Source organism: Macrotis lagotis, chromosome 1, assembly GCF_037893015.1.
Source record: "Macrotis lagotis isolate mMagLag1 chromosome 1, bilby.v1.9.chrom.fasta, whole genome shotgun sequence".
NCBI lineage: Eukaryota > Metazoa > Chordata > Mammalia > Peramelemorphia > Peramelidae > Macrotis > Macrotis lagotis.
In genome coordinates, this window is record NC_133658.1 from 50,997,088 (window position 1) to 51,009,124 (window position 12,037).

The window sequence follows — 12,037 nt, forward strand, 5'->3', positions numbered from 1 at the left end:
CCTTTGGACTCTTGGTTCAAATCTAGACTTTGGTCTTTTTCTAGAGGACCAGAAGGAACAAGTTAAACCTCAGCACTTAGTAGGTGCTTTTTAAAAGCATGGGGTGGACTTTTAAAAGGTCAGTGGGGATCAAAAGGCTAATAAAGGGAATGTCCGTATCTTAGAGATATTTCCCTTCAGGTTGCAAGCCTTTGGACACAGGAACCCCATCATTGCCTAGACGTGGAGGATGGACCGCTTAGCCCCCACCAGCCAGCACCAGCTCTCCCACCCCCCTCCACTCCCATAGTTCTCAGGTTTGGTTTTTAAATTATCTTCTCCCACTAGCACCAGGTCCTCGAGGACCCTACTGCACAGGGTCTGGCACACAGTAGATACTTAATGTTTGCTTACTAGGGAAAATGAGATTGGCAGTTCCATTGCATCTTTTCATTTGTTCCAGTAAAATCTTTTATCAAGATTGTTCCAAAGAACTTACACCAGCCCCACCTAGTGGTGACATGCATTTCTTCTCATAAATCAAGACCCTCAGGCACAGTCTTGATACCATCATGGTCCTTTCCACAAGGAATAATAAAAAAAAAATTTGCATTCTTTTGTTGCTAACTAATTTGCACAAGTTCTACCATATGCAGGTTTCTTAAGTCTATCATAAGTACAGCCATGACGGCAATAAAACATCTATATGTAGTAGGTACACAAAATCATCAATGAGAAAACAATTCACCCAAAGCCTACAAACAAGAAACAGATGCGAAGACTGGCATATTAAACATACATGTTTAAGTACAGCTAGGTAATGCAGTGGATAAAACACCAGTCCTGCAGTCAGGAGGACCCGAGTTCAAATCCAGCCTCAAGACACTAATAAACTGTGTGACTTTTGGGCAAGTCACAACCCCATTGCCTTGCTAAATTAAAAAAAAAAAAATTAAATGGATGTTTAGAGAATCCCAAATGACTCAACCTTTCTGCAGATCAATTTGCAATTTCATAATATCCTAGAAGAGGGAAAAATAGAAATTGAGGGGCAGCTAGATGGCCCAGTGGATAAAGCACCGGCCCTGGAGTCAGGAGTACCTGGGTTCAAATTCAGTCTCAGACACTTAATAATTACCTAGCTATGTGGCCTTGGGCAAGTCACTTAACCCCATTTGCCTTGCAAAAACCCCCCAACAAAATGGAAATTGAGAGAATCCACCAATCTGCCCCCCCAAAAGAGATCCAAAAAAAAAAAAACCAACCCCCAGGAATATTATAGCCAAGTTCCAGAACTCCCAAGTCAAAGAGAAAGTATTACAAGCAGCCAGAAGGACCCAATTCAAATATCATGGAGCTGGAGTCAGGATCACACAGGACTTAGCAGCAACTACATTAAGGGCTCATAGGGCTTGGAATATAATATTCCGGAAGACAAAGGAGCTTTGAATGCAAAACTGAATGTCCTCTTCCAAGGATAAAAGATGGCCTTTCAATGAACCAGGGGAATTTCAAATGTTCCTGTTGAAACAACCAGAGCTGAACAGAAAGTTTGACCTTCAAGTACAGAACTCAGGTGAAGCATGGAGCAGAGAAGGGTACAATATGAGGGACCTGCATGGAAAGATGATACTGATAATGCTTATATGAAACTTCTCATTTAATAGAGCAGGTAGAAGGAGCTTTTATAGATGAAGCACAGGAGAGAGCTGAATCTGAAGATTACTATATTGTAAAAATGGAGTTAATGGCTAAAAGGGAAATGCACTGGGGCTAAGAAAAAGGAGAGGTGGAATAGGATACGATATTTTGTATAGATATTTTTTTTTTACAATGAGCTTTTGCAATGATATGGGGGGAAGGCGAGGAGAGAACCATCACTCTCATCACAAATGACTTAGAGAGGAAACAGCATACACACTCAAAAGGGTAGATATCTAGAGTAAAAAGGAGAGGGGGGGAAGGGAGGAGGGGAGGGATATGGGTGATAGAGAGGGTAGATCATAGGAGAGAATAGTCAAGTGTAACATTTTTTTTTACTTCTTGCAAGGGGCTGGGATTGGGTGGCCTGTCCAGGAACATGGGTGGTTACTAGGTCTCAGGGGTGATATGTGGGCTCTGGGCCTCCTGGCCCCAGGGCCAGTGATCAGACCACTGTATTACTCAGCTACCCAACAGCACATTTTAGAAGAGGGACAGCATGAAACAGAGAAAATATAGTATATGGTAGTGGGGAGGAATGGATGGAGGGAATTACAATCAGCAAAAGCAACAGTGCAAAAATATGGAAACTTATGAACTGATCATAAAAAACCATAACCCAGACAGAGCTTATGGTATCAGAACACAGAACGACATTTTTTTCCTTTCCTTTATTTCTCATGAGTCTATTTTTTGGGGGGAGGGGGTATTGTTTACTCTTTAAACAAGAACATTTTAGCAATGTATAAAAAATTATTTGTACTAAAATATTCATAGCAGCTGTTTGTGGTGGCAAAGAATTGGAAATTAATGTAAATGTCCTTCAATCAGGTAATGGCTTAACAAAATGAGGTATATGTACTAGACGGAACACTTTCGTTCTATTAGAAGCCAGGAGGGATGGCAAAGATTTGCATGGACACTGAGTAAAATGAGCAGAACGAGGGGAACATTGTGCACCCTAGCAGCAACATGGGGGTCATGACCAACCTTGATAGACTTGCTCATTCCATTAGTGCAACTATCAGGTGCAACGCTTTTTCTTCCTTAAGGATATGATTTCTCTCACCACATTCAACTTAATAAACCATGGAAACAATGTAAAGACTAAGACTGCCTTCTTTTTAGGGAAAAATTGTAAAAACAAAAATTCAAAATTAGTCCTCTACAAATTTGTCCCCCTCCCCAAAAAATAACTAGGCTCTAACTGCAGTAACTCAATCAGTTAATTCTTGAAAGAACTAAAGTTAATTGTCATCAACTGGGTAACGGTTAGAGAGTTCAATAACCCTAACTCTCCCAACTCCCAAAATGTGCAATATCAATGTACAATAAAAAGATGAATAAGCCAACTTAAAGATCCTGGAGAACTGTTAAAAAGAAAATCTTTCCACCTAACAAGGAGTATATATGGCAGAATGTCAGAAATGACTGATGTGCTGTTTGTAAGGGCTGAGAGCACTGTCCTCAACCATGCATGTGATTGGGGAAATGATCAAATGAAATGCAGGTAGTTGGTTTAATTAAGGAATGCAGAAATGAGTGATGAGCTAGCTTTACTGCCAAAGAAGTTCATTGTTAATTTAAACCCTGTTAAAATTAAGGTTCTAGGGGCAGCTAGGTGGCACAGTGGCCAGAGCATCTGCCCTGGAGTCAGGAGTACTGGAGTTCAAATGCGACCTCAGACACTTAATTACCTAGCTGTGTTGGCCTTGGGCAAGCCACTGAACCCCATTGCCTTGCAAAAAAAAAATTAAGGTTCTAAAGGGGCTACTGGCACAGAAGCGGAAAGTAGAGCTAGCAATGTACCAAGGGGATGTTATAAGGTCACCTACCAAAAGTACCCTAACAGAAAAAGAACCCCCCAAACCCTCTTCCCTTTACTAAGGCTTAGGTGAAAGAAGCCTCTGAGTGGGCTAATTGGCTGTTTTAAAAATAGAGTACCCAGGGGTGGCTAGGTGGCGAAGTGAATAGAGCACCTGCCTTGGAGTCAGGAATACCTGGGTTCAAATCCGATTTCAGACACTTATTACCTAGCCAAGTGGCCTTGGGCAAGCCACTTAACCCCATTGCCTTGAAAAATTTAAAAAATAAAAATAAAAATAAGAGTACCCAATCACTGAATAAATGGTAAAAAAAATCTTCAGGACAGGTCATGTCCAACAAGGAAATTAAGGCACTCAATGGCAACAGAACAGCTGAAGGCTGTCAATAAGAGTTGGATCAAGGTCAGGTGTTCTGTCCCCAAGACCCAAGCTTCTGTCAGCAGTATTTGTATGGACCACAGAACCTAGTGAATGGCCCAGAGTGGCTTTTTAATCCCTCTCCAGTTCTTCGCAGCTGATCCAAGACAATGTCACAAATATTTTGAATTATTTTATTAATTAAAGTTCTCAGAAGCTGTTTACTTTTTCTTCTCCACATCTTGCTCTGCAGCCTCCTTGGCTCGCTTTGCACGGATTCCAAAGAGACGGGCATTGGCCCTGGCCATACGAAGACTGGCAAATGCCTTGAAATTCTTCTCGTCTTCAGTAATGACACGAGCTTTCTCTTTCTTGTAGACCTGAAGGGGCAGAAAGACCTCTAACTTATCTCATTGGACATTATTTCCATCTAAGTTCCCCGATAACCTGACAGTGTGAATAAGCCCTGTAGACTTTGCTGGGAACCCCTGGATTTTAATTGTTACTAACAACTTGAGATGATCAAAACAAAACTTTCCATTTTGTCCTATAAAGACACCACCCAATTGTAGCTTCTGTGTTTGGCAATGTCTTTCCCTCTTTCATCTCCTCCAAAGAATCATGTGGGTTCTGACCCACCTCTGCTCATTAATATGTTCACTTACATTTCTGATGGGCATAACTGGTCCTGTAAGCTGAGATGCCAATTTGAGTTCTTCAGCCTGTAATAAGAGAATCAATATTTAGTATTTTGACTACATTAGTAACACTAAAATATTCATATATCTAAGACTGCTTTCTTTGGTCAGATATGGAAGGAAAGGGAAAAATTTGATGTAACTTGTCATATTAAAAATTAAATAGGATTTTAGACCTTGTTCAAAAGCAAGACATACATTTTGCAAAGTGTTGCTGCAAAGACCTCCATAACCCCAAAGAGTAAACTTTATGCAATAATGTGCCTGAGACAGGGGAAGGAGGATATTCTCCCAAATTCAAATGTTCATCATTATCAACAGAGGTGTCCTCAAATATCATAAAAATTTTTTGCATAGAGCTCTGTACTTTTCAGACATCAATGAATTTGTATCACTATTGATTTCATTCTTGTTAGTGTCTAGTAAAGAGCATAGCGTTTTCATTTGCTCCTTCCAGGCCAGGAATATCCCCCCCTTAATCACTTCTCTACCTCTTTCCCTCCCAACCTAAAGTCCAGTGACCTGTAGGAAGCCTTTGTTGGTTAGACCTACTTATGTCATTGCCTTTCCTCTGTTGGTTATTTTCCCTCTACTATGCCTGTCCTACACTTACAGAGCTGTCACCCTTCTTGGGTGCAGAGGGTTTCCTTGGGAAGAGGATCAGTTTGGAACGATATTCTTTCAGTCGCTGCACATTTGCCTGAAGAGACTCTGTAGACTTATTTCGGCGCCGAGGGTCCACAGAGATACCAATGGTCCGGGCCACTTTTTTATGAATTCCAGCCACCTACAATCCAGAAAGAGATATATTAATGCTGTTCATATCCTATGACTTCTACATCCTAAAGAAAGCCCAGTCATCAGATGGAAAAGGGTTCAAATATAATTCATCAGAAGCAGTACAGAGATTCCGGAGATTTTGTCATCATTGACTGTGCAACCAAACAGGAAGTACTATGTTGCATTTACTTAAAACATTTAACTTACCCGAAGTTCTTCCAAGCTGAAGCCTCTACCAGCACGTACTTTGGTATGGTATCGGACAGTGGGGCATCTAACAATGGGTCGGATAGGACCAGATGCAGGGCGAGGAGCAATTCGACGGGCTTTTGCTAGACGGACCTTCCGCCTGTTCAAATAAATTTAGTTAGTTTCCTTCTTTTCCTTGAAGATCAGTCCATGAATAAGGCAAAAAAAGTTATGTCTTCAAGAAATTTTGTTTTGCACTGATACACAAACATTAACTGCTATCAAAAGCCTGTGGTTTTTATGTGCCAATGTAAGAGATCACAACAGTCATCAGATGGAAAAGGGTTCAATTGTACTTTCATCAGAGGCAATACAGAGATTCCGGAGAATTTGTCATCATTTGACTGTGAGACCAAGTTTCTGCTAAGATATCAAACCTCTGGTCTAGTATCAGACTACAGCCCAATTCAACCAAAATGAAAATTAAATATAACTACAAAAGGACCAAGAGGTATGCTCCCCATTTTAACAACTACAAGGGGTATAAAGTGGATGCATTAAGTTCTATCTTTCTGAACCAGAATCAGAGCACTAAGACCTGGGATGACTTCAAATAGAAAAGTAATGGGTCAACTAAAACCTCTCAAATTACTTACCTTCTGATCTTCCTGGCTGGCTGATTAAACCATGTGGCGACTCGTCTTTGCCAGTCTTTGTGAAAATGGGGCTTCAAAATCATGCCATTTCGGCTGGGCGCCATGGCTACTTAGAGCCCTGAAGACAAGAATGCCACGTTATATTCATAGAAAAAAAAGACATTCAGGACTACCTAGTTAGAAGTTGTATTTGCCATTGTAGCTTTTGGTCCACTTTATGCTAAACTTATGCATCCTATTGTTATAACCTACTTTTATGATAAATTCAATAAACACTTCCTAAGTACTTTTGAAAAGGTGCTGAGCTAGATGTCAGTTGAGTCTTTGTTCTCAAGATCTTATACTAGGGAAGAATGTTGTATTCCCAAGTATAAGCATAAAGTAGTGCTAGGAAGAGATCTGGGAACACTGGGGCTGAAGGATAGATAGGAACAATTTTATCATTTCTATTTTTTAGTTTTTGCTAGGCAATAGAGTTAAGTGGCTTGCCCCAGCTAGATAATTATTCTGTGTCTGAGGCTGGATTTGAACTCAGGTACTCATTCCTGTGCCACCCTATTTTTATTTTTTAAGTTTTATCTTGAATTATATCCCTTGGAAATGATAAAACTTAAAAAGCTGATTCTATTTGAAGGATCAAGGATAGAATATGAGGTTTCAAAAGTGAGTGATGAAAATAATATCTAGTTGTACATGGAATACAAATGCTAGAAAGATAGGAGACTATAACATGTTTGATGTCTTTATGATGTCCAGCAGGCAGCTGAGGAAAAGATCGAGAATTTATCTGCATGAAAATATTTGAAATTGGGAGCTGAGGACACAGAGGTAGAAAAACTAGGAGAGTAGTTGCAAGAAAACTTAAGACAGTGCATTGTCTTCCCCCCTGCATTAAAATTAAAATTCATCTGGGCCTCCCTTGCCCTTCTCTTTAGGCCTGACAGGTACTTTTCTCCAGTGCAGTAACACTGGCGCAGCAACTTACTCCCCTTTTGCTAGTCTCACCTTCCCTCCTAACAGTGGAGGAAAATAAAGCCTAACTGACTCGCCCTGGGATGGTATCTAATCAATTCAAATCGTTCCTCTGTTATCTATGAATCAACCTATCATTGGAGTCTTTTAAAGCTTTTAAAGTTAGTCTCTTCGGCGTTTCCGGGCAGAGCTCCAGCCATGTCCCTCCTTCTGGAGGGGCCTTCCAGGGCTCCGCAGGGCTTCAGAATTCCAATCCACTCGGGCGGCCCCGGTCCGCGGGGCTCCGGCGGGCACTCCGGGTCTGGGCACGCCAGCCGGCTCCTCCCCGGCGCCACTCTGCCCTCGGGAGCCCTGGGGGCACGGACAAGGGCCAAGCTCGACTTGAAGGCCGGGGACAAGGAGGCCCGGGGCTCCCGGGGCTAGGCCGAGCCGGTCCGGCGTGGGCCCCGAGCGCAGCGCCCTCCTCCGCCCGGTCCCCGGAAGCCCAAAGCTCCCCCAAGCCCCGGGTCCGGAGGCCGCCACCTGGGGGCTGCAAGAGCCGCCGGGGCCGGTCCCCACCCAGGAGGCCGCGTGGCTCTCCCTGAGAGTCCCGCTCCCGCCGGCCGCGGTAGGCCCGACGTCTCCCAAGGCCCGGCGCCGCGCGCCCCGCGGGCAAACAAGAGACCCACGGAGGTGGCCTCGACTCCGCTCCAGGGCCTCACGGCCCACGTCCAAGCCCATCACTGCCGTCCGGCTCGAGAGCCGGGTGCGATGAGCCAGCCTGAGGCCGGATGGCAGCGGATAGCTTCGGCCACGACGCGCCCTTACCTCCTCACTGCTACCTCAGCCGAGCGGAAAGGAAAGCTGCGCCCCGAAGCACGCTGGGATAGCGATGATTTCAGCCTATCAGAGCCCTTGATGCTTGCTAGCCAATCGGATTCTAAAAGCAGGCGGAAACGCGAAGCAAGGGCAAAGGGCAACCTACAGACTAATGATTCCCTTCCCAAAGATGGCGCCAACCTTAAAGGTCCATGACTTTATTTTCACCACTTCCGCTGCAGTAAAACTTGAAATCACCCAAGTGATATGGTCGGTGTTACTTCCTGTTGGTGTGCAAGAAGGCACAAATTCTCCTTCCTTAAGGATGTGCCTCCCCCCAAAAGATGCCAATGCAGGGAAAACAGCAGTGTCCTAAAGCAGACTTGGTGCCTTTCTGGCAGTGAGCAAGTCTTTTCATTACTGGACTGGCCTGGTAATTTAGGGGTCTTTTTTTTTTTAATAGTACTTGTTAAAAAATTTTTATTTTTTTAAGGATCTAGATTTATTTTATATTATTACAATAATTTTGTTATAAGAGTAAACATAACACCCCCCTCCCCCCGAAGATGAGAAACCTCAAGAATAGGGAGAGAGAAATAAAAATATTTCAGTCTGTGTTCAGATTCCACTGGCTCTGTCTCTGGGCTGAGCTGCCTTCATCATAAGTCCACCAGAGAAGTTGCTTCAATATTTTCCCCACAGTTGCTATCACAGCTGTCCCTCCACCCTATTCCTCCCCACTCTCATGTATTCTGTTCTCTCTCTCCTCATCCTGGCCCTGTCCAAAACTGTGTTGCTTCTGAGTACCCTCTCTCTCCATCCTCCCTCTCTTCTATCACCTATTGCCCCCTTCCCTCCCCCCATTCCCCCTTATCCTATCCCTTTCTTCTCATTTTTCTCTAGGGTAAGACAAATTTCCTCACCCTATTAAATGTGTATATTATTGAGTCATTTATTTTTTTTTGGCAAGGCAAATGGGGTTAAGTGGCTCGCCCAAGGCCACACAGCTAGGTCATTATTAAGTGTCTGAGGTCACATTTGAACTCAGGTCCTCCTGACTCCAGGGCCGGTGCTTTATCCGCTGGGCCACCTAGCCGCCCCTCTGAGCCATTTCTAATGAGAATGAAGGCTCACTCATTCCCCCTTGCCTTCCCCCTTTCCACTCCATTGATAAAGCTTTTTCTTGATTCTTATGTGAAATATCTTGGCCCCTTCTTCTCCTTTCCCTTCCTGCCAGTACTTTCCTTTATCACCTATTGACTCCATCTTTTTACTATATTATACCATCATATTCCACTCCTTCCTTTGTCCTGTCTATATATGCTCCTTCTAACTGCTCTTACAAATGAGAAAGTTCATATGAGTTATCAATATCTTCTTCCCATGTAGGAATACAAACAGTTCAACATCATCAAGTTCCTCATAGTTAGTCCCTCTCTTCCACTCCCTCTATGGTTCACCAGAGTCCTGTACTTGGAGATCAAACTTTCTGTTCAGCTCTGCTGGTCCCGATAGGAAAGTTTGAAAGTCCCATTTCATTGAAAATCCATCTTTTCCCCTGAAAGAGGATATTTCTGGGTAGTTGATTCTCCATTATAAACCAAGATCTTTTGCCTTTTGGAATATCATATTCCAGTCCCTACAAGCCCTTAATGTAGTTGCTGCCAGATCCTGTGTAATTCTGACTATGGAGCCTTGGTAGTTGAATTGCTTGTTTCTGGCAGCTTTTAGAATTTTCTCTTTGATTTGGGAGTTTTGGAATTTGACTATAATATTCCTGCAAGTTTTTCTTTTGGGATCTCTTTCAGGAGGTAAATTCCTTCAATTTCCATTTTACCCTCTGCTTCTGGGATCTCAGGGCAATTTTGCTGTATTATTTCTTGAAAAATGTAGTCTAGGCTCTTTTCCTGATCATGGCTTTCAAATAGCCCAATAATTTTTAAAATATTTCATCTGGATCTATTTTCAAGGTCAGTTATTTTTTTCAGTGAGATAGTTCACATTTTCTTCTAATTTTTGGCTTTTTGGAAGAGTTTTATTTCTTCCTGCTTTCTTGCAAAGTCATCAGCTTCCTTTATTTCCATTCTGCATTTGAAGGAGTTATTTTCTTCAGAGAGCTTTTTTATCTCCTTTTCCAGTCGGCCAATTCTGCTTTTTAAGGCATTCTTGTTCTCATTTGCCTTTTGTTTTGCTTTTTCCATTAGGCCTAAACTGGTTTTTAACATATTCTTTTCCTCACTATTTTTTTGTATTTCTTTCACCAAGCTGTTGATTTGGTTTTCATGATTTTTCTGCATCACTCTCTCCTCCCAATTTTTCCTCCACCTTGCTTCTCAAATTCTTTTTTTGAGCTCATCCATAGTCTGAACCCATTTTCTATTTCTCTTGGAGGTTTTGGATACAGAAGCTTCGATTTTGTTGTCATTTGAGTATGTATTTTGATCTTCCATGGGACTAAAGTAATTCTCTATGCTCAGATTCTTCTTTTTCCCACATCCCAAGAATAATTTGCAACACTTCCAAGGCTTTGGGGTTTTTTCCTTAGAACACCCCACTGGGATCTTTATTCCTCCAAGGTCTTATGCTCTCTTTCCTGTGCTTTGATATATAGATGGCCACAGACTCTCCCCTCTGTCCTGGAGGTGTGAGGAGGGTCCAGACTCAGCTATCTTAGTATGGAAGGTCAAACTACAACCTGGATCTAAGTGTGGGCAAACAGCAGAGTCCTGCCCCAGGGAGAGCAGAGAGACTTCTTCAGTCTCCCTGGAACCCCTTAGCATCTGTGGGCTGTGCTCTGGAGGTTCAGGCTGGCTTCCCCGATTCCTGCTTCATGTTCTCACTGCAGGGCTGTTCCTCGTGCTGGCGCTCCTCACTCCTCACTCACTCTGGTGCAGCAGAGTTCTCTCACCACCCCTTCAAGATGTTCCTGTGATCCCTGGGCTGCACTGCAGCCGCCGCTTTTTTTCCAACCCTGGTCCCGGTGAAACACACCTTTCCCGTGGAATTTCTAAGTTATCTTGGACTGGGAAATTGTATCACTTAGTCTTTCTGTGGCTTCTGCCCCTCTAAATTTTGGCTAGAGTCATAATTTGCCAGCTTTTGGAGTTTTGGGGGGAAGGAGTTTCTGGGAAATCCTGCCTTCATGCTGCCGTCTTGGCTCTGCCCCCTGCTAACTTGTTCAGTCCTTACAACATCCCTGTGATCTACTCTTACAGATGAAATTGAAGCTTACTAGTTGTGTGACCTTGTGAGAGAATTTAAGTGACTTATGCAAGGTCACATAGCTAGTAAGTATCCCATGAATGATTTGAAGTCAGGTTTCCTGATTCTAACACTTTATCCACTGTATCCTGAGTTTCTAATCACTGGGAATCTCTTAAGTGGTCACTGGATGGTCATTTGGTTATTTATCTGTTATATTATATTGATTGATTGATGATTGATGTTTGTCTTTTTTCTCCAAGAAGATCATGACACCAGGGAGGTGACACCATGATAAACAAGTGAACTGGATTTGAGTGTGCTAAGTCACCAGCCTCACTTTCTGTTTCAAAATCATCTGGGTTTCATGGCCACATATGAATCAAGACAATTGGAAATGGTCCTGGATGTGAGGCAGTCAGGGTTAAGTGACTTGCCCATTGTCACATGTAAGTTTTATATATACATATATATGTATATATATGTGTGTGTGTGTGTGTGTGTGTGTGTATGTGTGTGTGTGTGAAATGTTATATAAGAGATTCCAGATTGTTCTATGTGATACCAAGAGCAGTCCTCAACTTGAGGTTCCATGTACTGAAAAAAAATCAACAAGAAAAAATGATTTCGATATAATTGAAATATATAATCCTTTTTATTTGATTTTGTACATTTAAAAACATTATTCTGAGATTAGATCTAGAGACTTTCCCAGGTTACCAGAAGGATGTTTGACACCAAAAATCACCAGAAAGTGATTAATCACTTAATTTCCATTTCAATAGCAATAATAGATGTTTAAATCACTTTCCTCTCAGCCATAGGTGAGATCAGTAGTACAAATATTTTTATTCTTATTTTGCAGATGATGAATCTTCAC

General features: G+C 42.5%; 1 protein-coding gene and 2 non-coding genes across 3 annotated transcripts; all 3 read right to left on the minus strand.

Annotated features, from left to right (window-relative positions):
* Positions 1 to 4,041: 4,041 nt before the first annotated feature.
* On the minus strand, positions 4,042 to 8,070 carry RPL13 (ribosomal protein L13). The gene is made up of 6 exons (XM_074200938.1): positions 7,966 to 8,070; positions 6,187 to 6,304; positions 5,549 to 5,690; positions 5,175 to 5,348; positions 4,529 to 4,585; positions 4,042 to 4,243 (listed from the first exon to the last, which is right to left on the minus strand). The coding sequence occupies exons 2-6, from the start codon at positions 6,288 to 6,290 to the stop codon at positions 4,085 to 4,087; spliced, it is 636 nt and encodes a 211-aa protein (XP_074057039.1). The 5' UTR covers positions 6,291 to 6,304; positions 7,966 to 8,070; the 3' UTR covers positions 4,042 to 4,084.
* LOC141510690 (small nucleolar RNA MBII-202) lies at positions 5,406 to 5,489 on the minus strand. The gene has a single exon (XR_012475115.1). It is a non-coding gene; the product is annotated as a small nucleolar RNA MBII-202 (small nucleolar RNA).
* Positions 5,842 to 5,929, minus strand: LOC141510689 (small nucleolar RNA MBII-202). The gene has a single exon (XR_012475114.1). It is a non-coding gene; the product is annotated as a small nucleolar RNA MBII-202 (small nucleolar RNA).
* Positions 8,071 to 12,037: the final 3,967 nt, after the last annotated feature.

Coding starts and splice junctions, on each gene's coding strand:
- RPL13 (XM_074200938.1), bottom strand. CDS start 6,290: ATGGCGCCCAGCCGAAATGGCATGATTTTGAAGCCCCATTTTCACAAA. Junction 5,349..5,548: donor TCAGCTTGGAAGAACTTCGG/GTAAGTTAAATG, acceptor TCTGGATTGTAG/GTGGCTGGAATTCATAAAAA. Junction 4,586..5,174: donor CCAAGAAGGGTGACAGCTCT/GTAAGTGTAGGA, acceptor CTCTTATTACAG/GCTGAAGAACTCAAATTGGC.